We start from the raw sequence: 27,891 nt of genomic DNA, 5'->3' as shown, positions 1-27,891 counted from the left end.
GAGAGGAGCAGCAGGAAAAGCAGAGGGAGAGAAAATAGAGGAGGGAAAAGCAAGGAAGGAGAAGCAGGATCGCTCTGCATTGTATGGATCGCCTATTGGAACAAGGAGGGGCATGTAGAGGGAGGGACATCAGAGATTCCTATCAGTGAGCGGAAAGGAGAGAGAAACGCAGAGTGCGAGAGAGAAGAGCTGTGCATGTGTGAGGGTGCGTTGCATGTGTGTGTGTGTGTGTACGTGATGCGATTTGGACTCGCTGAACCTGTGCGACGGTGTCTCTGTCAGAAGGCTTCACAGGCAGTCGAGGAGCTGTGACTCGCCTCAGCGTCTCCACTTGTGCTTGGCGCCTGATGCGCTCACAGGACACTGGCTGCCCAGGAGACAGAGAGAGGGGCGTGATGGCCGGACGCGCCCTCGCTCGGTCATGCATTTCCCCAGAATTCCATCCATCTTCTCCTGGCTTCTGCTCCCGATCCCCTCCAGCCCTCATCGGTGTCCTTCCTGTGCGTCTCCGTGAGGCTGCTTGCTTTTTTGCCGCCGCGCTCTCTGAATGGATGCTGCTGTCAACACGCATGTGAGGTGTGCAATGAGAGCCCATGATTTGGACTGGACTGCATTCAGCTCTGGAGGTTACTGTGCCATGCTGCTTTAGGGTGACGCTAATGAATCTTTAAAGACTTCACCTTTTCACTTTACAGCTGCTCTCCAGCACATCCTTGATGACGTATGATGCAGGGCAGCTGTTATTCCGAATGAATCAAGATTTTTGAAGCGGTTGGACAGAGCAACATGTAAGCTGAGGGAGTGCTGCACATAAAATAAGGTCATGTAAATGATTACCATAAAGAATGAGGCATCAGACACCATAATGAAGATATTTTTGTCTCAGTGGCTGCATGCATGTGTTGTGGATACATTTTAATTGGGTGTTTTCTAGGAACAAAAGAGCTGCTTCCACTGTACTGACAGTGGTCCTGAAGGTTGTCAGGAAGGGTGGGTTTTGTTTTTGAATCACAGAGAAATGACAATTAGAGTGAGAGAAGAAATCCGTGACGGAAATTAAAATCCGAAACAAAGAAAGAGGGATTTGGGGGATGGATGAGCCCAAGAGTCTCTCTGCTGTTGTGTCTTCCGAGGAGAAACTTAATCTTCCTCCGTGTAAGTTTTTCGTCCTTGTCGTGTCGTCAGATTGTTTCACATCCGAACACGCTGGAAAAGCGTCAGTTGCTCATGTTGCTCTGTCTGGTTTCATTCATCTACTGTGTGTCTACTGAAGCCTGACCACATGAGCGGAGGCGGCGCCCTGCAGCAACGCACCACCTACCTCATTTCCCTCACCCTGGTCAAGGTAGAGGCTGTGGAAGAGAATGGAGATGAGGCCAAGAACAGCAACCAGGGGAAGGAGGTGGAGGCCAGACCAGGAGATGAGAGAGTGGAAGCTGAAGGTGGAGCTTCCACACGGACTGAAAATGGAGCTGGAGTGGTTTTAGGGGAACCACAAAGAGCTGAAGATGCTGTCATTGTGAAAGGGGGCACTGATGAACTCAAGGAAGGAGAGAGGAGATCCCTCAGCCCTCTGACAGATAAACTACCCTCAAATGTCCCCAGTAAAGTGGCTGAAAAGCCACCATGCAACCTCTCTATCCCCTTACCTGCTGAGAGAGTCACGATTCAGAAGACAAAGTCAGCAGACGTAGTCGAGAAGCCGTTTTCCAGCCCAGAGGCAAAGCAATGCAGGTCTCCATCTCTAACCACAACACCCCCTATGGAGGTGGCCGAGCCCAGCCGCACCCCAACCAGGACCAGCCTCCCTATCCGCCCTGCAGGACAGCGGCCCGTGAGCCTGCTCAAGTCTCACAGCAGCGTGGCCACCCGCGGCCGCGACTCCCGGGAGGGTAGAGAACGCAGCCCTACCTCAGCCCAGAGCCTCGATCGCAAGGACTGCCGCGTGACGACGCGCTCGCCAGGCCCCTGCAGGGCCTCCTGGGCCGAGGCGAGCAGGACCGAAGGATGGCGGGACCTGCAGGATGAGGCTCAAACTGGAATACAGCTGGAGATTGGAGGTGGCATGGCTGCAGTGATGAGAGACATCCCCAGAAAGGACAGGCTAAAGAGCGGCTCAACCTCCCTACCTGCACCTCCTACCCAGGCCCCCAAACCGGCTCGCAAAGGCAAAAGCCGCACGCTGGATAACAGTGACCTGAACAGCCTCTCTGAAGACCTGGGCCTGGCAAGAGAAGCTCAGCAAGGACAGCAGGGCCAAAGAGGCTCTGCTAAAGACAGAAAGATGCTCAAGTTCATCAGTGGCATTTTCACAAAGAGCAGCTCGGGGGCAGCGGGGTCATCCTCCACAGCGCCTCCCGTCTATATACAGAGAGACTCCAGTGAGGAGGAAGGTAGGAGGTCACAAACACATCATCACTGTCACCTCTTCAACTTCAAATCCATCCTTCAGACAGGGACTCCTGTATGCAGCCAAACATTTATCAGCCTAGCCCCTTCATCCGTGCACGGGCATCCATTAGAAATGATTTGGGTGGGGTGGGGTTGATCTTTTTAAAGAAGCCTGCACAGAATCTATCTGCAGGCTTTAACACTGTCACGTTTCCCCAAAGCCATGTGCGTCTGCAAATTGATGATAGATGAAGTTCTTTGATCTGAGGATTGACAATAGAATCATCTTGGACAGTTTTAACCTAATTCCCCTCAGAGCGCGGGGCCAATTTCACATCGCTAGAGGGGTAATCTGCACGCACAAACACTGACACTAACACCCCCAACACACACACAGTTAAGCAGTGTTCCCAGCATGGCTTTAAGTCTCCTAATGAAGCCAAAAGGGAGAGGAGCTGGTGGTCGGATTGCGTCGCTCCATAAAGCTGGAATGATTAGAAAAGAGGAAAGACATAAGATGATATTCGTTCACCCACGTCAAAAAAGGGAAGTGAGGATTCACAGCGAATCAAGAACATCTCTAATCCTGTCTTTGATAGTCCACCCACTGCATGATCTGCCACTATAAGGAGCTTGATTTTTTTTATTTTTGCACCTTCTTTCTCACCCTCTTTGTCTCCGTCAGGTTGAATTTAAATTCATGTGTGAACCTCGCGTGTGCCTTTTCTAAGCTTCAGGATTGTTGGGTTGTGAGTTGAGTGGCTGCAGCGTACAACAGTGCATTTCTTTCACCAACATGTTTGCTCAAAGACGAAGCGAGTGTCGGCCTGTGGGAGCCAGCGAGCGAGGGAGTGTGTGTGTGTGTGTGTGTTTATGCATTCATTCACTCATTGTGTATTCACACTGTTACACATGCACACTGTGGATTCACTCAAACAGTCAGACCAGCCTCGCCGACCGTGCACACACACACACACACACACACACATTCACACACATACTCAAGGCAGGAGGAAGTGTTGCCATGGCAACCGGCAGGACTGCTGCTTCTGCTGCTGCTGCTATAGAGCCTGATGAAACATAGGGTGGAGGAGGTGTGTGTGTGTGTGCGTGTGTGTGCATGTATGTGTCTGTGTGCAGTGACACATGCTTGAGAGACAAAATTTCCTAAAAACAGAATTAAGTTTTGGATGTCAGCTACAGGCTGCACACAAGGGATGTGAGGGATCACTCGTGATTGGTTTGGAGAGGGTACTGAGGATAATTGGCTTTACGTAGGCATGTGTGTGTCGAAGCAGCAGAAGGATCACATTGTCTGATCGTTTTTGGCACCAGCAGCAGGCCATAAAGAGAGCTTTGAGTCAGAAAGACAGACAAAGACATGCAAAGTCTGTGTGTGTGTGTGTGTGTGTGTGTGTGTGTGTGTGGTAGGAGTTGGCCTTTTTCTGAGGGAGCTGGCTGCAGCAACAGCTCGTGTGTAAGTGCCTTTTTTAATCGTGTGAAACACATCATCGCTGTGTGTGGTGTTAGACTTAGAACCAGGCCTGAGTTTAATCATCATCTGTTTTTGAAGGACACATCACACATTCACACTGAGGATAATGGGCAGTGTATCTATCAGGGTAGTCTGCCAAAACCTCCCGTTCTCCCGTTGTCTTCCTCTAGTTCCTTTCCTGCTTTGTATTTTCTGATAAATGCTTTTTCTTTATCAGAAAAACAAAAAACAAAAAAGGAGAACACAGGCAGCATGGCTCCTGAATCAAGACTAATGCCTACCGTTATAAAACCTGAAAAACCTTGTAGAGGCATTAGTGGTCCTTGAAGCTGAAGATTCAATGTTGTTTGAGAGGAAAGCCACTCTGCAGCAATCTTGGTTGCGAACCAAGATATTCTACAATCAACCCACAGCAAGAAGAAGTGTAAAACTTTTTTTAACCATGGAGATGGAGCCCTGTGCAGACAGCTTTGCAGCTGTGTGTACTGATCTCCATCAGCCACCACAGTCATCACTGTTTCAGCCTCCAGATCTTCATCTTCAATCTTATCGGACTATTTGAGGCTAACAAGACAAAGCTCATATCTATACAAGAATAGCCTAAGACTATGTACCTCCACCAAGGCTGAAAATGTCCTCCACACTGTGCATCAAGACAATATTTCCCAGTTGTTTTTCAATTTGTTGCATATATGTGTCCATAAAGTCCAAAAGTTAATAATTTCCAAGTTGGGCAAGACCCCGCCTCTAAAACTGTCGTCCAAAGGACTCCATAACTTTTCTCCTGCTAACAAAGAAAGAGTCATAACCACCTTGATGAGATGGAGATGTTAAACTTCTACAAAGCGTGTGCAGGATTAATGGCATCACGGCTTCAGTCCAGAGTGCTACCTGTCAACTAAGCCTGCTTGACACCTGCTAAACATCAGAATTAATGCTGCTACCGTGAGCATGTTTATCCTGGCTTTAGCATTACAGTGCACTCAATCTGAGCTGCTACCATGTCAGCAGACTCTATTGTACACCTAACAAAAAATATGAATCCAGTCTAACACGACAGTCGTTCAGTAAATCCTTTTTTATGAGGTGTTACTGCAGGACTGTCGTGTTTCACTCCTCTAATCTTTGTAAACACACTCTGTATCTGCATGTGAGTTTGCAGATATCTGTGAGCAATGTTTGGTCTTTTTTGGTTACTGTTTGTTGTCTGAGCCGTATAAACCAAACATGTTTGACTGGGTTTGGCTGCATGCAGGTAAACAATCCATGAGGAGAGTGGAGAGAAAAAAGAGCATTTTGAGCCAAGTACAATGCTGAAACCAGCATTTGACCTGTCTGCAGCCTGAAACAAACCCTTAGCTCTCTTCCCTTCCCTATAACCTCTGTGATCTCTGATAGGCTAAAAGTGAGATGACCATAAAAGGGCCACACTGATGTAATTATCTGAAACTTGGCCATGTTTAATACAAATCCACCATCGTAACAGTATGACAAAAAAAAAAAAATACAGGAAAGCCTAGTAGGTTCCCTTTGATGTCTGCATTCATAGTAAAATTGTGAAATCACACGCAGTCTGTGAAACGGGAACTTTAGGGCAAACTATCAGATTTCGAAACATCTGCTGGTTACACCGGAAGCTGTGAAACATCAGCCGCTGCCCCCAGAGGATAGGTCATTAGGCAAGCACTGATGGGTTCCCAGACAGAGCACCTAAACTGGCCACTGATGCTTTTTATGTCTATGAATCAATTTTTCTGTCTGTCTTTCCCTCCAATGGCTCTGGAGCTGCAGCTGGGTTTCTGGGTGTTGGCATCGCATCATATCGGGTGTATGCCACCTCTTTTGCCCAATAGGAACGCTGGCACAGCTGTCTGCGACCGAACCACTGCAGACAACTGTGTGCCACAATCACAGACACAATTTCAAGCCAAGTTTGCAGCTAAAATTGGCCCCTGATGATTTTAGAATTAGTCGATTAGGTAAGTCGCTGAAGAGGAAAGGAACCCCAAATAACTTTTCATATTTATTTTATTTATCCAGTAATTCCTGCCATTTTATTTTATTTATATAAAGTGAAAACTGGATTTTTGGAATTTTGGGCTGTTGACCAAACAAACCAGACATTTATATGATCTTGGTCTCTTGACTCTCTATGACTTAGACAGATACATGCATAGATTATGAGTTTTAGTTTTAATGATAACCTTCCTTTAAATTTGAGAACTTTAAAACAAACTATTTAATATATGAATGTAGTCACTGTATCGTGTCCCACTGAACTTGGACTCAAAGCCTCGAAGATGGACAGACTTATAAAATATACACAAACTTTGCGCAGCAGGTCACATTATCTCTCAGTTAATACCATTAAAAATGCTCCATAAGGCAGAAGTTTGGTGTAGATTTCCAGTTCAGTGGCTTCACTTAGCAGACAGGTAGCAACTGCACACCGGTCATTTAAGATAGCCAGACCCCTAAGTTTAATCCAAACTGGTGATATACTAGAATTTAGGTATATCATGTTAAAACAAAAAGGCAGTTTTATTGCCTATAATAAGTCCAGATAATAACATTAGGTTAAAAAAAAAACCCCAAACAAGCCCTTTAAGGCACAAGGGGTTGAAGATAAGGAACACAGAAATCCACAAAAGACAAGCAGACAATCCAACAGTGACAGAGGGAGAGCGGAGATTATGTATAGACAGAAGGCTGATTGTAAAACGAGAGGCATGAGGGAATAAGGCACAAACAAACAATCACAAAGCAGATGAAAGGAACAAAAAGCAGGTAGTAAAACCAAAACAGGGCATAGGAGAGCACTGAAACACAAGGGCTGACACTAAACAAGGAAGACGGGGGAAAACAAGACAAAGACCTCTAAAAACTGAAACAGAAATCAGCTAAACAGACCAAAATGTTTTATTTATTTGTTTATTTTCATATCTGGCTGTAAACATGATTTTCTTCATGACCGTACAGTTAATACTGGTGGGGGCTCTGTGGGAACTAATTGGTTTTGCAGGCAGTTCATTAGAGGAATCACTGTTTTTTGGCACTCTTGTTTGTTTGTTGTTTACCTCTGGATGCTGCTGCTTGGTAGAAACTGTGCCAGCTGTCAGGCAGAAAAGCAGTTGAGTCACTGAAGTTATTCTATTTTGGTGATCATACTTTACTTTCTCTCATACGCCATTTATAGCTGTTTCACCTCCACATGTGTCCAGGTTATAATTTCATCACGAGTCAAATATAAATATATTTAGCTGTAATTTCTTTTAGTTCAAACCTAAAAAGGTGCCTGACATCTTTGAGCAGCAGCAAGTTGAACACTAAAGGTTTCCATCGCTCAGCGCACAGCTGCCCGTCATTTCCAGCACGGGGAGAGCAAAGTGGATAAAGAGCGGTGTGGCTCCACCTTGCTGGATCCCCCATCGTGACTGAAAGGTTATATTCATTAAGGCGACCTGCCAGGCCGCACGTGAGGCCAGTCACGCAGCAGCTGTGTGATTTATTGCCCTCCTGCAGGCTGTTAAGATGGCTGCCCTTTTTACTGTATGTAATCTAAATGATGTGTCACCGCCTCGCTGACTGTTTGTCCCTGTCTGTCTCTCTCTCTAGTAAATATTGCCAACAGCCAGGAGTGGACGCTGAGCAGATCCATCCCTGAGCTGAGACTGGTGAGAAAACCCCCTTCACTGCCAGAGCATTAGAAAAAGAGGAATCTATTACAGTAATTTATAGTTAATTATCTGTATTGGAGATGAGGCTAATGCAAAAAGATATATGTGTATATGTATATATATTTAATGAAAAATGAAACAATCATCAGTGAACCACTTTGAAGAGAAGACTTTTAGAAACAAAATATGTCACATCTTGTGTTCTGCTGTAAGATTCTTCTTCTGGTGTGTTAAACAGATACTAAAATTACACAGTTTTTGGTACAACATACCTCTAACCTAAATCTGAGATTTTAATTTGAGATGAGAGAGGATCCTCGGGATCCAGGACAAAGAGGGAAACAAAATAACAAAAAAGCTGCAAATTAAAATCCAAAAATTAGCAAAGACCAAAGGAAACAAAGCAGGAATCCAAAACAAGCACCAGGTAAACTGGAGGGATGGGTTAGCCAGCTAAAAGAGCTTAAAGTCCGATTTTTCAGTGTCATAAAAGTGGCTCTCTCTTTACCTGTTAGATCACCACGGTAACTGATGCTGAAGACATCACCTGATGTGCAACAGGTTCAGAGTTTTTGGTTAAAATCAGATGAAAAAAGTGTGAAATCGTTTCTCTGCTGCAGGAATCTCATTTATATATGTGACTTATTGAGCCGTACCATGCCAGCATCACCAAATGAATCCGTACTCAGTGTACTCAATGTACAGGTAATAAAAAATTTTTTCTTTGACACTGTTAGAATGAAAAGAAAAGCAGAGGCGGCACAGAACAAAAAGCAGTTACCAAAATAAAACAGGAAGTGGAAAACGCTTCGCTTGTCTCTGAACAAATAGACAAGTCAGGGGGAGGTAAGGGTAACAGATAACAGGAAGTTCAGAAACATAAGAAAGGAGAATAGATATCAAAGAAACCAAAACAGGAACCAAAAATACTGTACAAGAGTCAAGGACCGTGAAAAGCAGGTCAGCAGAGATCTGTTGGATATTACGAGCTTAAAAAGGTAAAGATGATTTTTTTTAAGTCCCGAGTTCTGTCTGCAGGAATGAATTTCCAAACTAGGCAGGACGTTTGTGCAGAGTAGAGGAAGTATTCAAATTCTTAAACTAAGTCAGGGGCGAGCGTAGGGTCAAACCTCAGTTTCCAATCATAATGTCATGCATGCAGTGCACTGTAATTAATATTAATGGAACATGTTGTTTCCACATTTGCAAACCTCAGTTCAATTGGATAAACATTACAATGTTACCTTCAGAAGCAGCCTAGTTAAGTGGATGACCTTTTGTAGTGTCTAAGAGTGAAACTAGTACTACTTTTTAGAGTGAAAAGTCAGAGAGTTCAATCTAATCGACCCGTTTAAGGGTGGAGCCTTTAGGCAAAGATACAGTCATTTAGGAAGTTAAAGAACCATTTGTGAAAAAGCAGATAAGATAAGAAACATTATTTCAGTCTGTTAATCACATAGAGGCAGTCCACCCAATCATCAAGCACTTAAAATATCATTATTCAGTACAGACACTGGGGAATCACCCTGCCAGTCTGCAGACCTGTACACAAAGCAAACTGGTAATAGAGTTGTTTTATATTAAAGTGTTTTAATTCAAACTGTACAAGCCCTCCTTTTAGTATGCAGACTTGTGTGCTACTGGAAAACACACAAAGCCTCCACGACTTGCATGAAAAACTACTTTTGTTTTTCCAGCTAACTTCACTTTTTGGTCTCTCGTTCTTCAACCTCTCTGTCCCCCCCCCCCCCCCCCCCCTCTCTCTCTCCATCCTCCTCACTCAACTAGACACTAGAAAATGACAAAAATATAAGAGCAAGTGGGAGATGCACAATCGACAACAGTACAGCAGACTGTTTAGTTATGTGAAATCATCATCGATGAATGTGTGTAAAACAGAAGCTGCAGCGTTATAATTCTTGGTGAATTTAAATGTTGCAGTGAAAAAATGAGAGAAACTGTAACCTTAAACATAAACCATATCAGCTGTACTGTAAACAAACACTGAAGCCCAATTTGATCAGAATAGGAATAGAAACTTTTAACAAACTAAAATAATAATACACATCAGCTCCTTGGCTGGCAACTCGCAATATACCAGCCTGATTAGTGGATCAGAAGGTTAAAATGAGCTAATAATCTCTGGTAATTTAATCTATATTAGTGAACGTGTTTGACACTCTTTAGAGAACTAATAAAAATAAGCAGACACAGTAATGTCCCCACATTATCAGAACAATTTGTACTTTGCTATATTTTAGTTAAAGTCTGTTTTAAATCTGCATCACTGAAATTAGCACTTGAGGACCTCTAAAAAGGGTCTAAATGTACCTGTGAATTAAGTAGAGGTACTCATATTGCACTGCAGTGATGCTAAATAACAATTAAAAAGCCTGGATTAAAATGTTCTGTGAGCATGGCAAATATTAAAAGTAGAAACACTCAAATAGCCAAACAAGCCCTCTGACTAACATCATGTTAATTTATTTTGTAACCGTTTTTGCTGATGAGTTCATTTAAACGGCATTTTACTGTTTTGGTCGGTAATTTTAACTGTAACTAATCATGTTTTTCATAATGGATGCTGATGCTCATTAGCTTCTCATTTGAGTCGCAAATTTTCAGACAATGGTGTGAAAATCTTCTCACAGTTTCCCACAGTCCAAAGTGAACAATGCCCTTTTTTGTTTAAACAACGGAAACTATTAAAGTAATGAAAAGGGAAGAGAACAAGTCCTCACAGCAGAAAAGCCGGAATCTTTAACAACGGGCATTTTAGCAAGAAAATAAGTATCAGAATAGCTGCTAATTGATTTTTCTGGTGGAAAATACTTGCTCATGTATATATTGGTAGTACTTTGGCTTTAATGGAAAATCTTAATTTTGTTCACCCCCTTTGAGTGTTAGTAGAAATGACATGACATGAAGTGTGTAACCTGAGCGGTGAAATCCGCATACTGACAGAAGCATGTCTTGCAACTCAGCAACCATCTGGGCAACAGCTCAGGGCCGTGATTTTGAACCTCCCAAATAAATGAATGGGTAAAAATCCAAAACCTTTATTTCATTGGTCACTAAGGCCATAAACCCTGTACAGGATCACAAATCACAACAGAAAAAGACAGTCCAAAAAGCTCTGAAAATTTGTCCCAAAACTAGATTTACCCAAGAAAACAATGAGTACATTTACCTACATTCTCAGAGAGATACTAAGGTTGCCACCGCACACCTGTCTTCACTCTAGGCAGTACAACACAAAGTGGTTTTAACGATATTTTATTATATAATTATGACCACTGATTCATAGTCCTGCACCTAAAAATTCCCACCTTTATTTTCATATCCCTAAACATTTTGTCTGTCCGCTCTCATATAAACTGACTCAGGTCCATGTAAACAAAATTCCTGTTTTCCAATTTAAAAAAAATTCCCAGTTGAAGGCCAAAGGGGCTGTAATAGCGATTCATTTCCCTGCCGACACCAGACTCACAAGTTTGAGTCGTATGCTACATATTTTTCACACTTTAGCCAAAATTATCTGGTCACGTTTAATCATAAAAACTACTGGGTTTAGTTTAGAAAAAGATTAAATTAAATTGTATTTAAATAGTGCCAAATCACAGTACCAGTTGCCTCAAGTTGCTTTAGTTTTCCTAAAAAATGAGCAAGTACTCTGTGACAGTGGGAAGGAAAAACTCAGGAAGAAACCTCCGGCAAAATAAAACACTCAACACTTTTTGCATTGTTGGTTTTTTTGGTCGCCATGTTAAAAAAGTAGCTCTATTTTCTGACTAAAAAACAACTTGACTTGAGACTTTTCCAGTGAGCCCAGAAGTTCCGCCCACCTGCCATCCAGACCTTCGGTTTATGAGAGGCAGCCAATCAGAAGGAAGTTGGCTTGAAGCAGTTAAGGATTTTAAAAAAGGGAAAAATATAAAGTGAAACACGGTTAAATGAATAAATGCTGATCTCAAATTAACTAATGTTCAGTTATAGCCATTTTTATTTTTATTTTTATTGTTATTGTTATTGATTGTTCTCTTGTGTGTGTCTGGCTAAAAAAATGGAGCACATGAAATGTTATGTGCCACAAAGAGCTTTAGAACCATGTACAGAGCGGTTCCCAAGCTCTTTGAGTGCCAATACAGGTTGTTTCAGACACCAGATGAACTGAGGTGCTGCACCAAGCCCTCGTACTGAGCAGTGAATCGTACAAAGCCTCTCTAGTGAAATCCAAAAATAAAAATATGGAGCTAAAAATGGGCATCATACTTTCCCCGTATATTTTTGAACACGGGACTTTTACCAGATTGTATTACAATGAAGCACTTTTATAGCACTTTCAGAATTATCTTCACCTACTCACTGCTGCACATTTCTATATGTGGATGACAAAGCAGTCTACAGGTGGAAAATACAGATTAAATAACAGACAGTGTAAACTGCCTAAAAGGAACCAAAGCTTATCCGATGGAGGAACTGAAAGTCTGTGTCTGATGCGTTTTAATTTAGTCTGAGAGTTATATTTGCTGCATGGTGCTGTAAATGTGCATGCAGGCTGAACCTGAATCAACTTGTGTGTGCTGCATTTCCTTCCTCCTTCTCTCAGGGTGTTCTGGGAAGTCTGAAAAGTGGCAAATCGGCGCTGGTAAACAAATACATCACAGGCAGTTACTCCGCAGTCGAGAAACCTGATGGTAAGACACAAGCACATCCTATCTAAAAAGTGGCTTCTTGTGTGCGTGAGTTTTGTATCCCTAACCTCAGAAACCTGGTGCGTGATATGGCTTCATCCTCGGGGTGTCACTCTGCTGAATAACCTGTCTGTCACTGTCACTGTTCCTGACAGGTGGACGGTACAAAAAGGAAGTGCTGGTGGATGGTCAGAGTCATTTATTATTGATCAGAGAGGAGGCTGGACCACCTGATGCACAGGTGCTTCTTTGTGATGATGTGTATGTGTGTGTTTGTGTGTGTGAGTGTGACAGACCTGTAACACTGCACATTTCATCATCCATCAGTGCACAGTAAGATAACATCTGTCCATCTATCCTTTTCCTCCTGCAGTTCAGCAGCTGGGCTGATGCAGTCATTCTGGTCTTCAGCTTGGAGAATGAGGCCAGTTTCCAGGAGCTCTACCAGCTCTACAGCCAGCTCAGCGCCTTCCGCTCAGACATCCCAGTCATAGTGGTCGGCACACAAGGTAAACGCACAAATCAGTCATGTACCCTCAAATATTCAGAGCCCAAACCTTTATTAACTTAAGTTAAGTTAATCAGTCGGTCACATGACAGGAACTCAGTGCATTTAAGCTTAACTAATGAGAGACTGTAATATTCAGTGAGCAGCAGTTCAATTCAATTTAATTCAATTTTATTTATGCAGCGCCAAATCACAACAACAGTCGTCTCATGGGACTTTATATTCTAAGGTAGACCCCACAGTAATAAAGAGAAAAACCCAACAAACATGACCCCCTATGAGTAAGCAACAGTGGGAAGGAAAAACTCCCTTTTAACAGGAAGAAACCTCCAGCAGAACCAGGCTCAGGCAGGGGCGGGGCCATCTGCTGCAACTGGTTAGGGTGAGAGAGGGAAGACAGGATAGAAGACATGCTGTGGAAGAGAGCCAGAGATTAATAACAAGTACTATTCAATGCAGAGAGGTCTATTAACACATAGTGAATGAGTAACTGAAGGGATGCATCATGGGAATCCCCCAGCAGCCTACACCTATTGCAGCCTAACTAAGGGAGGATTCAGGGTCTCCTCCCTTAGCAGCTCTCTGGGTGTAAATGCCATGTTTTGCCAGAGTTCAGAGGAAAATTGTCACTGCTGCAAGCTGATAGGAACGCTGCAATAATTCAAATAACCACCCGATACAATCAAAATGTCCAAAAGAAGCTCGATAAATGCACAATCCGTCAAACCTTGAAGCAGCAGAGACCCCATTGGTTGCCAGTCCTGTTAGTTAGGAACAGGAAATTGATGCTATAATGTACACGAGCTCACCAAAACTGGACAACAGACAGTCGTCACATGCTCTAATGAGACTGAAATTCTGCTTCAGCATTAAGATGGCACAGTAAGAATCTAACACCTAGTTGAATCTATGCCATGAAGAATTAAGGATTACTGCCAAGATGTGCAACGTGTCCAGCGAGTTGCATTCATAGGAATGGGTTCCTAACATCCACAACAAAAGAAGATGCTTATGGGACAAGCAGGTGTTACAATGTTGATATTGTTTCTTTCTTTAGATAAAATCAGCAGCACCAACCCTCGCGTGATTGAAGATCAGAGAGCCAGACAGCTGTGTATTGACGTGCGTCACTCCCTCTTTTACGAGACCTGCGCCACCTACGGGTTCAACGTTGACCGAGTGTTTTCAGAGGGTGAGCTGACTCACATTTTATAAGTGATATCAGCATCAACAAAAGAACAGGCTTAAGGATGTGATTCACAAGGAAAATAAAATTTAAAAAATATCCACCCATTACTATTTACACACTGACATTTGAAACAGACTCAACTGTTTGAGTGTTTGTTTTTCAGCTGCTCAGAAGATTGTAGCTCAGAAGAAGCAGGCGGCACTGCAGGCCTGCAAGTCTCTGCCTAACTCACCCAGTCACTCGGGAGGCTCCACACCTGGATCAGCATCGTTCCCTGGACAGGTAACACGTCCTTTTTCGGTTTTACTGCTGGGTCACTCCCATAGGAGATACCCCATATTGCATTTGCAAATTTAATGGTTAATGAAACACAAACCACACTGATAGCCTTATCTTGATAATCCTGACATTTTCAAGCCTTTTTCTAAGTAACTACCTAACTTTTTGCATGTGATCGGTGGACTTTGTGTTACACATTTTGAAGAAACTGTGGCAGAAAAGTGGTAAATAAAATGAAACAGTTTTTTGTTTGGTAAGCAGAACAGATCCGTTTTCAAAACTTAGTGGTAGAAGATCTTATCTCACCACATAGAGCTTTTCACAAAAATGCTCAGCAGGTGTTGGGGGTAACTTCCTTTTGAAATAAATTTTTACTTGTTCACTTGTTTATATCGCTCAGTTATGTGATGATTTTTCTTCCTGACTAAAGAAACCATTCTTTAATGGGGTCGTTTTAGACTGAGCGCTAGTTTCTCCTTAATATCCAACGATGGTCTACCCGGTTTGGAGAATTTAATGTTCACCATCACCATCACAGGGTAGCAACATGTCAATCACTGTGGCTAGGCCTGAAGGTATATCATGCATCTTCTGCAAAATTACGTTTTGCACAAACGAAGGTTTATTTATCTATTTATTTATAATAAGATTGGCATTAATGCACCAGCCAGGAGTCGTGTATAATAAAAGCTTTCTGTTGTGGGACCAAAACTAACTAAACACACTTCCTAATTTTGTTGGTTTGTGAAACAGCCACAAACCAACCAACTAATGAAGTGGCACCTTTTCCCCCCCACCTTCAGATATCCTGTTGGTCAGGCACCATGTCTTAACAATACCAGTTTCTATAATGATGACCTTTATTATTACACATTAAAAGGACCTAGTACTATATTCCTACTTTATTATACTTTAAGGTTTAGAGCATGATGTCAAATGTCTTTGGACTGACAATAATCTAATTTATGTTTTTACTCTAAAATATGAAAAAGCTCGCTTCATAACTGAGGCATCTTGTGCTTTTGACTTCACATAGACGCGGAAGAAACTATAATGTAAAAGTGTATAAATATATATTTAACTGAAAACTTACATCTATTAGATATTATTATTTGATCATTAATAATATTGATATTAATGCCATAATGTGTAAATTATTGTGTGCACTGTAACAGGTATGTCTCACAGCACAGTGTTTAAAACCAGGCTGGCTAAACTGTGAGATCCTTAAATTTAAGTGGATAAAACAGAGCGCTGTAACGTGCTGTAACCATTTCCTGGTAAGAAATAAGTGAAAATGAAAGTATTCAAACAAATACACATAAAACCTAAACTCAAGTTAAGAACAATATGTAAACATATACCGTACAAAATATTCTGTGTACTGTGGAGGCTTGACTTTGCCATTTAAAAAAATATTTTCTGTCAGAATTTGCTGTTATTGCATAAAAATTTCTAGTTAGTTTCTCAGAAGTATGATTTTTTTTTTCATTGTTGGAAAAAAGCACAACACAGTTTGCTGTGAGATATACATTTATATATTCTACATTCTTCTTCTGCATGAGTTTTTTCACCAACTACAGATGTTTCAGATGAAAATGTGGATATTAAGTAAACCCAGTGAGTTAATAGTGCAATATATCCCTCTGAAAAGCAGACGTAAATTAAATTGCAATACCTGAAATAACGGTAGTGATTGCTTGCCACCACACACTCAAAAAATATTTATCCCAAATTGTGGATTTTAAATAATTTGATTACATATAAAATGTTCAAAGTAAAATATCAAACTTAACAGAATCTGGTCAAATGAAATTTACGTGATTGTTTTACATTCATATCATCTAAGCTTATTTTCTACAATGATTAATTATTTGAATGAATAAACCTTTGATTTTTTTATATTTAGTTGAAATTTAATCACATTATTTTGCTTCATGTTTATCAGGGACAAAACATGTTTTTGAGTGGATATTCTATCATGTATTTTCTACTTCAGATAATTATTTGTCCGGATTCAATTATTGATTCAAGTATTTCTTGGCCCTCGTTGCTGATTACATCTTCTTTAAATTCACAAAACAAAAAGCTCAGCATGTTGAGCACATTTAAAGAACTGTAGAAAGAGAGCAGCGACTATGACTGTCAGGTGTGACGCCTTCTCGGTAGTTATTAGTCGACTGTTTGAGTAAACACAATCTTCTTTCGGTCTAGACAGATATTACATTATTATTATTGTACTTTATTGAGCCCCGTGGGGAAATTGCTCTCTGCATTTAACCCATTCACTCATATTACATAAGACATGATAAATATAGGACACTGATGAAAGTGTTCTGCTGTTGCTATGCTGATGCTGTCTTCAAAATTAAAGCACTCTTTCACCGTTCTTCTAATGCCAGCTGATCATGTTTTAAGCTGTGCTAGCAGAAAGACTCTGGGGATGTAAGTCAGCAGCACACCAAATGCATTGCAAGGAAATTTGGCACACATATTTATTTACTTACTTACCGTCAGACTGGATCAAAATAACTTTAGTGATTACTTAATCAGCAAATATTCTTTATGTTAAAGGACGTCCATTGAATACATCACATTTTGCTCAAAGACAAATCCAAAATTTATTTTTCATGAGTAATAACAAAATGTTGCTTATACTGCTGTTGGACTGGTGCCATTTTGTTTTCTGTAGCCAGAAGTGACCATATTTAGATAAAAGGGTGACGTACGCATGTTGCATAGATAAAATGTACAGGTGCAATGCACAGAAAAGACACCAATTAGAGCTAAAAGGCAAATAAAGCATACATGCTCCAAAAGGCTAGTCAAAGCAGCCACGCCCCTAACTCCAGAATCCAAGACCAGACCCCAAACTGTCCTTTGTCAGACTGTAAGTACGTTACACAATGATACAAATATGGACACTTTAACATGAGAGTCAATGGAGGTTGACTCTCATCCAGAGTCACCTTCTAGTGGCCATTAGGGGAACTGCAGTTTTTGTACACTGGGGTCATTTTTCCTCTTAGAGCAGGTTTGCGGGAAAATAGTCACCTCTGGCGAGCAACATACAGTAATAAATCATGTTGCTGTTTTTTGGAATCATAACTCCTTTTTCTCATTTTTGAATATGTTGTTTCATGATGACCTGCAGCAGTAGTGACACTTGAGCAGTTTCAGGTTATGTGACATGTAAGTGAACTTTCACTGATCGTGTGAGCAGGTGGAAGTGAGCATTAACCTCAAGGCTTCGTATATTTGTAGCGCAAATATAATTAAAAGAGGATTAAATATATTGTATATTTAAAAAATACATTTTGAAAACTTATGTAGCTTTAAGCAGTGGTGTGAAGCGATACATTTACTCAGGTACATAAGTCTAAATGTTAGATATTTGTTTTGTTTTTTGTGATATTCAGAGGGAAATATTGGATTACTTTGAAAACAATCATGAATCAGGGGGAGACAGAGACAGGAAGTACATGTGAACTTCAAAGTAAAATAGAAAATAATCATAAAACAGACATGAATGCTAACATTTAACAAATTGTTGCTGGTGGACCAAAGCATTATCCCTGGAAATATCCCAGTGACTATAAAAATAAAACCTAAACTCCAAATATTATGCGTTTATATTTATCTCAGAAATATAATCTTCATCTATTACTGGCATCAAGGCACTGATGTTAAAAATGAGCCCACCCTGTAGAGTACAGTACATCGGACACGACTTCCAACTGTTACTATTTTCCTGTTTTTATTTAGAACATATGATTTAATCGTGATATTTAAAATGTAAATGACATTCAAAGGATCATCTAAGGTTGTGTACACCAACGCTTGTGTCGTGTTTGATTACTTTAGCTTAGTCAATGAAAACACAGCCCGCCCTGTTCTTCATCCATCAGTTTCCATCAATCACACCGATCGACTGAAGACTTCACGTTGTCACTCATCATCACCTTTTTGTGACTCTGTTTCATCTTTCACCCCATCCTCACTCTCTCCATCTCTTCTCATTCCCATTCCCATCCTGCATCCTGACCTCCTGACCTCCTCCACCTCCTCCTCCAATTCCTCCTCCTCTCAGGCCAGTAATGGCCCCAGTATCGGCTACGCCTACTCCCTCCCCTCCACCCCTGTGGTGAGCCACAGAGAGCTGCGAGTTGCACAGGGAGACGGGGGAGGCAGCGTCAACGCTCGCTCGCTGAAGAGCATCCCCAGACGCCCCTCGCTCTTCAAGGTCAGTCACCTCCAACTGCTCGTGTCTCACACCTTTTAGTCTCCTTCATCTCATTCTCATTTCACTCCATTCGCCCCCCTCTGACTCTCCTCGCTTAAATCGTCTCCTCTTCTTTTTTAACACTTTAAATTCTGTTGGATTCGTTGCAGAACCGGGACACAGACAAAAAAGGTGGCGACGCTAAAGGCGACCTGAGCAGCCTGCGGGGCGTTCCGATCAAACAGGTTTGGTTTCCGTTACAAGCAAAAATAAGCCGAATATCCAGTGATGGGGGTATTTACACGCTGCAGTTATAACAATAACACGAGCCAATTCCCTTGTCGGAAATAAGATGGGAACAGAAATACATTTGTCTATTTATTTTGTCTTACATAAGCAGCACAGAAGTCTGTTGTTTCATCCTTTTCAACCTTTCTCAAGGGTGTTCTATTAATACAAGAGCTCTCAGCTATTGCTGTCGAACTCTTTCTGGTACACTTTGAAGGGGCGGCTCTAAATTTAGGCAGATTCAGACTGTGGTTTGCTGTGACTGATGCGACCCCCGGTTGATGCTTTTGACAGGGCATCCTGTGGAAGAGGAGTGGGAGCTCTCTGAATAAGGAGTGGAAGAAGAAATATGTCACCCTGTCCAACAATGGCACGCTGTCTTATCACTCCAGCTCCAGTGTAAGAAAACACCACAACACCGATCAATGCGACAGTAAACGAGCAGGGGGGAGAGAAGATCTGCAGCTTTTCACATTTAAAGGGACCGGTTATGCTTTTAGATTGTTTTTGTTATTGGTTTTTGAAAGAAAGACCCATTCTTATTTGTTACATCTACAGAAATTTAGGTATTCTAGCAGAATTCATGAGATGTGATGCTATTTGCATCATATTTTAATTCAGTTGTTTAAATCAGGGCCTTTTGAGAAAAAAACCCCCCCATGACTGACTTAAAGACTGTTTTGGAAAACATTACAGATCACTAAGATGATTAAAAACATGCAACATCTTGTCCTCTTCAGGACTACACGCAGAATACCCATGGAAAGGAAATCGATCTGCTGCGTGTGACTGTTAAAGTTCCCGGGAAACGTCCTCCAAGAGCAGTCGCACCGACAGGCCCCTCGCCCGCCCCCCCTGGAGCTGTACCTGGAGTCAACGGGCTGAGTAAAGAGCTGCCAGCCGCTGATAGCACCAGTACAGGTACGTCTTCTTTAGGAGGATAAATAGACCATACTTTGAAGACTGTATATAAAAGATGGACATGTCTTCTTATCTTTTTGATAAATCCACTTATTTAGAGTAGATCTGACCAAGAAATCGAGGATTGTTGTGTTTACTTTCTCCTGAAACACACCCTCCTTTATCATGCGTTTTAACTCTTAACTGTTACCATAATATTATAAAATGCTAGTTTTGTCATGGCCTTTGATACAATCTGCTTTTTGCACCTAGAGGAGTCGCCCTCTGCTGGCTATTAAAAAGATTGCAGGTTCTAGTTTTATCTTCCTTCCATATGTTTGTTCCTGGAATTTTATACTTGAAAATAAAGCTTTAGATAACAATAAATTTACATTTCTTAGCCTGAAAGATCATAAAAACATGGCCTATTGTACATAAACACTTCACTTTCTCTCTCTTCATCAGTTCCTCAGTTGTGTCCAGCTACCCTCTCTGTCGTTGCCGATGACCGGTCTGGCGGTTTGTCCCCTCAAGGAGGTGAGCGAGGACTTCAGCGCTGCCCCTCCTCATTGTCCACCAAAGCACAAAGTGTCGGTACGTACCGCAGGGAATGAAACCTTTCAGCCACCATCGCCGGCTCAGACACTCTGGGTGCAGCCTCAGCTCCGCTGCGACTGAAAACAATTCTGTCATGTATGTTTTGTTATGTTTGCGCCAAATGTCAGATGCCCTGGAAGCGACAGTCGGTTCGTTTGGTGGAAAAGATCCCAGCCAATCATCTCCCATGAGCGACAGGAAGAAGAACAGGAGGAAGAAGAGCATGAATCAGAAAGGGGATGCAGCCGTCGGGCAAGCCGAAGGTAACATCATCATTCCACAAGGCGCAACTACTGATGCTAACAGTTTAAGTTAAATAAGAAATTGGGTTTTCTATTTGCTTTATATATACAGAAACAATTTTACTCAAAATAATAACTAAATAAAATCTTTATTCTTTAGTTCTGAGAGATTTTTATATTCTTTACTTTCTACTAAGACACACTTGCTTATATTCTGACTTTTCTTGTTTTCCCGTTCTTTCTCTTCTGTGTGGATAAAGATTAATAAACGTGCTTGTCTTTCTCTGAATATTTCGTATCTGCCTTTTTTTCCTAACACTTGCACTCCTCTTTCTCTTCTCTTGCTTATCTCTCGCTCTGCAGCCAAACGCAAAATGTGGAAATTAAAGAGCTTTGGTAGCTTGAGAAACATTAATAAGACAGGTAACAAGTGAGGGTGATGGTGCTGACACAGCTTGTGCTCTCTGACTGTTTTCCTTCCCTGTGTGCCTGACATCCATAATCTACACCCCATTGTTTGTTTGAATTACCCTCAGCGTGAATAACCCAAAGATTTTTCTGTCCTCATGTCTCAATCTAAACCACTTTTTTGTTTTGTTTTGCTTTTCATTCATTTTTCCTCCACCGACTGAAAGTTCAATGGATTCATTCTCTCGGTTTGTCGAATGCAGCAAATCTCATGTCATGTTTCTCCGGCTTCACCCTCTCTTCGCAGAGGAAGAGAATGCCGACTTCATCATAGTGTCGTTTACTGGGCAGACGTGGCACTTTGAGGCTCCGAGCATGGACGAGAGGGACTCGTGGGTCACAGCTATAGAGAGCCAAATCCTGGCAAGTCTTGGTTCCTGTGAGAGTGGCAGAAACAAGGTAAACATGTACAGAAAACACATTTCAGAAATGGATTCTGTACTTATTCTCACCATTTTTCCACCTAAACTAAAATGATTTTGCTGTCTAAAAACATCATTTCTTGGAGGCTTAAAGAGAAGAATATTGCGGCAAAAATAGAATCCACAAGCTGTTCCCTGCTCTTGAACTTTTCCTTTGGATATCTGCGTGAAGGTTTGATTGACTGATCACAGCAAGACAGAATGAAAGTGCAGTGTGGGGGCAGAGAGCAGAGCAGGAAAAGAAAGCTATGCCAGGAAGAATACAGGTCAAATTTTAAAAACACTTGAGTCAAAATCTGATGGTGCTTGAGTCTCTGCTGTCACCGATCCCAGTCATATCCGATCAAATCACACCCGCACAGTCTCACACCTCTTTTCCAATAAAGAAGACACATTTTTTAGAGGCGCTATATATTTGCAACCTAAAAGAAATTCACCAGAAATCCAGCCCACGAGTTATGTGCACGGTGATTTCCAGGGAAATCACCATGCACCAAACTTCCCTGAACTATAGCCTTATGAATCTTTTGGTTCTCAAATCTGTTAAAATTTAGGTTGGTTCTTAAAAGGCAGGTGGGTGGGAAACGAGCATTTACCGCGCAGATTACTTAAAGGTTTTGAAAGATAAGGTTCGTGGATGAATTTTTGCAGGTAAATTACTTCAAATGGAAGCGCTCTTAAGTGAAGAACATGCAAACCTACAGTAGTCTATATGCATCACAATCTTAATTTAATTGTTGGAGTGAAACCTTAATGGGAAAAGTATGTCTAAAAGATTTATTTGTTTTTGTTTTTTAAATAAATTACATATTACAATGTTTCTAAAATCATCCACTCTTTCTGTGACACCACAGAATACGTCTCGTACAACTGCTCTCCTGTTTTGTTTAAAATATAATCATAACATTTTAATACTGCAAGTAGGGAAGAGAAGCAGGGAACTATATAAACCCAGGAGAATGATGCACTAAACAGGAGGGGGAAAATAGCACTGATTTAAACAGATGTCCTTAACTCTTACCCTCATAAAGACAAACTCTGACAGCCTCCTCTGTGCCCTTAATTACTACATATATGACACCTAAGTATATATCAATAAAGATTCACTTTACAATTAGTTGTAAAATCCTGCAGTTGCAAAAAAAGAAGAAGAAGCTGTATAGTTTGATCTTTGACCTCAGTAAAACTTTCCTGATGACTTCATGGGCTCAGCTGATAGCTTCAAGTTGTGGTAAATTATGGTCTTCATTAGGGGAAATTAGCAGAGTATATTTAATGTTGGCGTCTAAGTGACATGACTGATTATTCTGCAAACTACAAGAACGTCTGTTTGGTCCATGTGGCTATCTCTATCTTTAAAACATCCTCATGTTGTGCTGCAGTTATTTTGGCATCTTTACAAAGCCTTGCATGATTGGACGGTTAGCTATGAGTTGTTTGTGCCAAAGCAGAATTTCTAAGTGAAAACATTTACTCACTCCAAATTAAGGCTCTCAAATAAAATGTCAGAAAGTAAATGTTATTAACTTTAAAAAATAGTTCAATTTAAAATGTCTTTGTTTTGCAGTTTTAATGCCACGTGGTGTCATCATCTGCTCTAATCAATGCGTGTTACTATTCATTGTGTTTACTGAGGTAGCGGTTGGATTTTAAGCACCACTTGTTTATGAAACAGAAACACTTGTGTGGATATGAATAAATGATGCAAATGGGTGTTTGTGCAGGCGCGGAGGAGCAGTCAGAGCGAGGCCGTAGCGCTCCAAGCCATCCGAAATGCCAAAGGCAACAGTCAGTGTGTGGACTGCGAAGCACCGAGTGAGTTCCTAAACGTTGGCACGTTTCCCGCCAGCTGCACATTTACTCTGGAGCATAATTCACACCATGCACAGACTGTGGTGGTGCAGCCATTGGCTCATGGTTTTTTCTTGCTAAGCAGTCTCTCTTCTCCCATCCTGCAGATCCCACTTGGGCCAGTCTCAATCTGGGTGCGCTGATCTGCATCGAGTGCTCAGGGATCCACCGAAACCTGGGGACTCACCTGTCCCGTGTGCGCTCGCTGGACCTGGACGACTGGCCGGGAGAGCTCACACAGGTGCTGGCTGCCATCGGAAACCACATGGCCAACAGCATCTGGGAGAGCTGCACCCAAGGACGGACCAAACCCACACCGAGTGCGACACGGTGGGTGGAGCCAGATCACAGCACACGTCAAAAACTGCTGTAAACTCCTGTACACCCTATACAAGTTTTAAGCAGATAAAATAATAACGGATTGGATTTATATAGCGCTTTTCAAGGCACCCAAAGCGCTTTACAATGCCACTATTCATTCACTCTCACATTATCACAAGCTACGGTTGTAGCCACAGCTGCCCTGGGGCAGACTGACAGAAGCGAGGCTGCCATATCGCGCCATCGGCCCCTCTGGCCAACACCAGTAGGCAGTAGGGTAAAGTGTCTTGCCCAAGGACACAACGACCAGGACAGAGAGCCCGGGGATCAAACCGGCGACCTTCTGGTTACAGATACGCTTCCCAACCCCCTGAGCCACGGTCGCACATTAAAAATGTACAGAATCATTTTAATAAATTAGAATAATAACGAAGTCTAAAATAATATTAAATATGTTATTTAAGCAGATTTGTACACAAATGATTACATTTGTGTTTAGCGCTACTAAATGAGATTTAAATTATGAATAAAACTCATTGATGTCCATTATTAGGTTTATTAGTAGGTTTAAAAAAAAGGTTCATCAGTCAAAATCAAAATTGATTCATTGTCACAGAAGGGCTAAAAGTAAATACATTAATGAGTAATATTATTTAATTTACCCTAGTTACAGCCATTTAATTATATTGTTGTATGTTATATTATAATGTTGTCAGGTTTCCATCACAGTGTGATCAAAAAGATTTCATTTGGACAACGATCCAACGATCTTCTTCAGGCCCTTTCACTGAAAGCTAAAAGCCAGCCTCTCCCTTAAAACTTGCAAGCGCAAATTTACGGGCCACAAAAAGTCTACAAATGGACACGAGTAGTTAGAGCAGGACTTCTAACAGGAGTACTGGAAGTGCACCAGGAGACAGCTTTGAAGGGGAGATCAGACAAATTTTAATCCTTTTTTTTGCATTTTATTTTTTGTTTGTTTTTATGGCCGGAGTTGCAGAACTTTTTTGCACTCGTGATTAAACATATATGAAATGCTTAAACTGCATCTGCTCATATCTAATGTACATTTATTTAAATAGTTAAATATGGAGTCAAAAGTGATGCAGAGAAGTTGTCGGTGGTTTCGTGTGCTTGTGGGAAAAATCAAATCCCAGACCCAAGAAATAAACTAACAGAAAGCAGGTAAAAATCTGATCGCTCAATATCCAATGTGTACAAACGTGAACAAATAACACCCATGGTGGAATTTCTAAAAACCTGCAGATATGTCAAGTTTTAAATGTAAGCAAAGTTCTGATTCGCTTACACTGCAGTGCTTCTAAGAGTGTCTAATCTTACATGTGTGTGTCTCCTTTGTATTGTTTCTGTTTTTCTAGAGAGGAGCGAGAGTCATGGATCCGTGCCAAGTATGAACAGCGAGCCTTTGTGGCGCCTCTTGTGCCGGCCTCAGGGGCGCAGCTTCCAGAGGATGGTGTGCCGGTGTGGCTGCTATCTGCAGTGACCGACAGAGATCTGCCCAGGCTGCTGCTCCTTCTGGCCCACAGCACTAAAGAACAAATCAACGCTCCGCCGGCCGGCTCGCCTTCGCTGCCGCGCACGGCTCTGCACGCTGCCTGCCAGCTGGGAGATGTGGTCATGACACAGCTGCTCATCTGGGTGCGTATCTTCTTTGTGTTCACACTCATTCATATCGGTTTCATATTTCCTCAGGCCCAATGACGAGTGTAGAACAACACGACTAGTTCATTAGTCCTGTAAATCACAGTAAAAGAAATAAGGGTGGAATAAACTACTTCAAAAACTGACCGGTAGAAGTGTGCATGCATGCACACCATGATCGTGTAAATGCTTAGTGATGGACTCTTCTGTGCTTTCGAAACTGTGAATGCCTCTGCAGACACGTACCCTTGCCATTCTGTGATGAGTGTTACTCTCTGTGGAGTCATATTGGCAGCTGCCTCTTTTTTCTCTGAGGGAAACAGGAACTTTCAGTCAGCATCTGCACCAGTTTATACCCTTATCAGATGTGCCTTTGGAGTTTTTCTCAGGTGCTTACAACATTTCAAAAACATGCTGCCCTCTTAATATTAAATTGTTTGTTCTTGTTTGTCATTATTAGCTTTTATAACGACATTAAAAAGCTGCTGTACTTTGCACAGTGTGGTTAGAAGCCTGCACTCCTGCAGACTCCGTGTTTGAGGGCTTTATAATAAGCACTCAGTGTACCAGACTCTCCACAAAACCCCAGAGTCGACGTCTATAGTGAAGGGTGTAGGAGCTGTAACTAGGCCAATAGATATCTGTCATCAAATATCTGACCAGACATGTGGCATAGATAAGATTACAATCAAATGCAGGAGATATTCATCACTTTACAATAGTGTTTGGTAATGAAATCACATCCTGTGTGAACAGCTGACCCAAAAACTTCAATCAAAAAGAAAAAACTATGTGCGTGTAATTTCAGCCAAGCATTAGTGATGTTAAAACTGCAATTCTATCCAATTTAATGTAAAAGAACTGAAGCTGAAGAACACTGTCTCATTGCTAATCGCAGTATTGCCAGCTGGCCTCTTCACTGAATGTGCTGACTTCAGTAACCTTCAAAAGAAATGATGACAGGCTGTTTTTAGTGCACCTGGACTCTGTGCTGGGATCTCCACAGTGTTCAGGTGGTATTTAATAAATGTGCTCTACCCCTGGAGTTCTTCTGTAATGGAATAATTTTCCCTTACTAGACTGAGTCTGTGTTAACAGACACTCAGCGCACGTTAAAACGAGTAAAGCAGTTTGAATAACAAATTAGTTTAAGAAAAACTAAATGTTGGTCCTGAGATCTGATGACCTGTCATCATAGACAACACTGAACGTCAGGGAAGCAAGTTCTGAAAAATCAGTAATAAATCAAATTATGATTATGCTGGTTAGACTTATTTATTACCTTAACTCTATATACTGTCTATGCAAATCAAAGAAAATCTGTCCAACAGTAATAGAAGAGGAGCAGCACATAATTTTTCAGCTGTATGCTCCACTTCACTTCAAACTGTTCAATCATCTAATCAATATCTAATCAATAAACAGGCTTAAATATCATGTTCTGTCCTTTGCCTCTTCCCTGCAGTATGGAATCGATGTGAAAGCGAAAGATAACCAAGGCCAGACGGCCATGATGCTGGCCACGAAAAAGGGAGCAAAAGCTGCATCGATATTTTGCTCCAGCACGGCTGCCCCAACGAGACGTCGCCCACCGCTGCCACGCCCATCCTCAGTCGCCGCTCCAGCACCGCCAGCCTGGGTCGGACCAGCTCCAGGAAACGGTAGCGTGGACTGAAAACGCTGCCACAGAAAACATTTTTAATGTGTGGAAACGGGCAGAGCTGATCGTGGAGAGGGGTGTAGTATAAAGAAATGACAGCACTGGATATCATTAGTATAACGGATGAAAAACATTGTTTCTGAAGACTGAACAACATATCAAACCACTTAAAAAGCAATATTCATTCAATTTGTTGATTGCAGGCATATTGCTGAGTTATTGTGCCGTTGACCTCATTTCAAAATGACTCAAGTAGACCTGTAGCGGACTGCTTCTGTTTCACTTCCTCTGCAAGAAGTGCAATAATTCAGCTACGATGATGAAAAGCAACAAATTTTAGCGCAGATGACTCAACTCAGTGCATCCAGAGGGTGATGCTTTTATTCAGACCTGCTGTGACTGGACCAAAACTGCTACTTTTTTTTCTTCCTTGGCTTAAACCAACAATATGTCATGGTGTTAGTTATGTGAGCCTGTCAGTTCGATTGTATAAACTGTTTTCCAGCAACGAATCAGCTGAGATTATTCTACTTAGACTAGAAAAATGAATGGTTTGGAGTATGACCTATGTCAGTGTTAGGACCACAGGTCCGAGATATGACGTTTTATTCTACTATAAATGTATCTAGACTACATGCTTAATGTTAAACTCTGTAACGAAGACACAACTGAAAAAACCAGACTGCATTTTGTAGTGATTTCTTACTGGTAGTTCTAAAAGTTTGTTTTGTTTTGTTTTCCATTGTCTTTTATAATTTCTTATTCTCTCACATAAAGCAGTAAGCGGATGGTTTTACAAGTATGTAAACATGTGGATAAAGTTTTATTTGGGATATCGAGAGCGAATACGTGAAGACTGCGACATAATTCACATTCATCTTACTGTTGTGTAGGTCGATCCCATGAGTTTACAGTGAAGCGGCCGAAGGTGAGTCATGTGAGTCCCTCATGAGCTAAAACAAATGGTTACCAGAATAAAGTAATAAACTTTTTTTTTAAATAAGCATTAAAAAAAATGTTGTTTT

General features: G+C 41.5%; 1 protein-coding gene across 1 annotated transcript; it reads left to right on the top strand.

Moving 5' to 3' along the window:
- Positions 1-39: 39 nt before the first annotated feature.
- On the top strand, positions 40-27,891 carry agap2 (ArfGAP with GTPase domain, ankyrin repeat and PH domain 2). Its single transcript, XM_082519069.1, is given in 20 exon segments — positions 40-1,155; positions 1,274-2,393; positions 7,502-7,560; positions 12,173-12,260; positions 12,413-12,498; positions 12,631-12,766; positions 13,823-13,957; positions 14,118-14,236; positions 18,324-18,476; positions 18,626-18,700; positions 19,038-19,142; positions 19,484-19,664; positions 20,109-20,237; positions 20,369-20,503; positions 21,198-21,349; positions 23,097-23,187; positions 23,331-23,553; positions 24,924-25,203; positions 26,672-26,738; positions 26,741-27,891. Coding segments are annotated over 20 exon segments (3,525 nt in total). The 5' UTR covers positions 40-1,095; the 3' UTR covers positions 26,872-27,891.

Source organism: Aulonocara stuartgranti (genome assembly GCF_965226115.1).
Source record: "Aulonocara stuartgranti genome assembly, chromosome: 20".
Classification (NCBI taxonomy): domain Eukaryota; kingdom Metazoa; phylum Chordata; class Actinopteri; order Cichliformes; family Cichlidae; genus Aulonocara; species Aulonocara stuartgranti.
The sequence above is the reverse complement of the archived record's forward strand: the minus strand, read 5'-3'. Positions and strand labels throughout refer to the sequence as shown.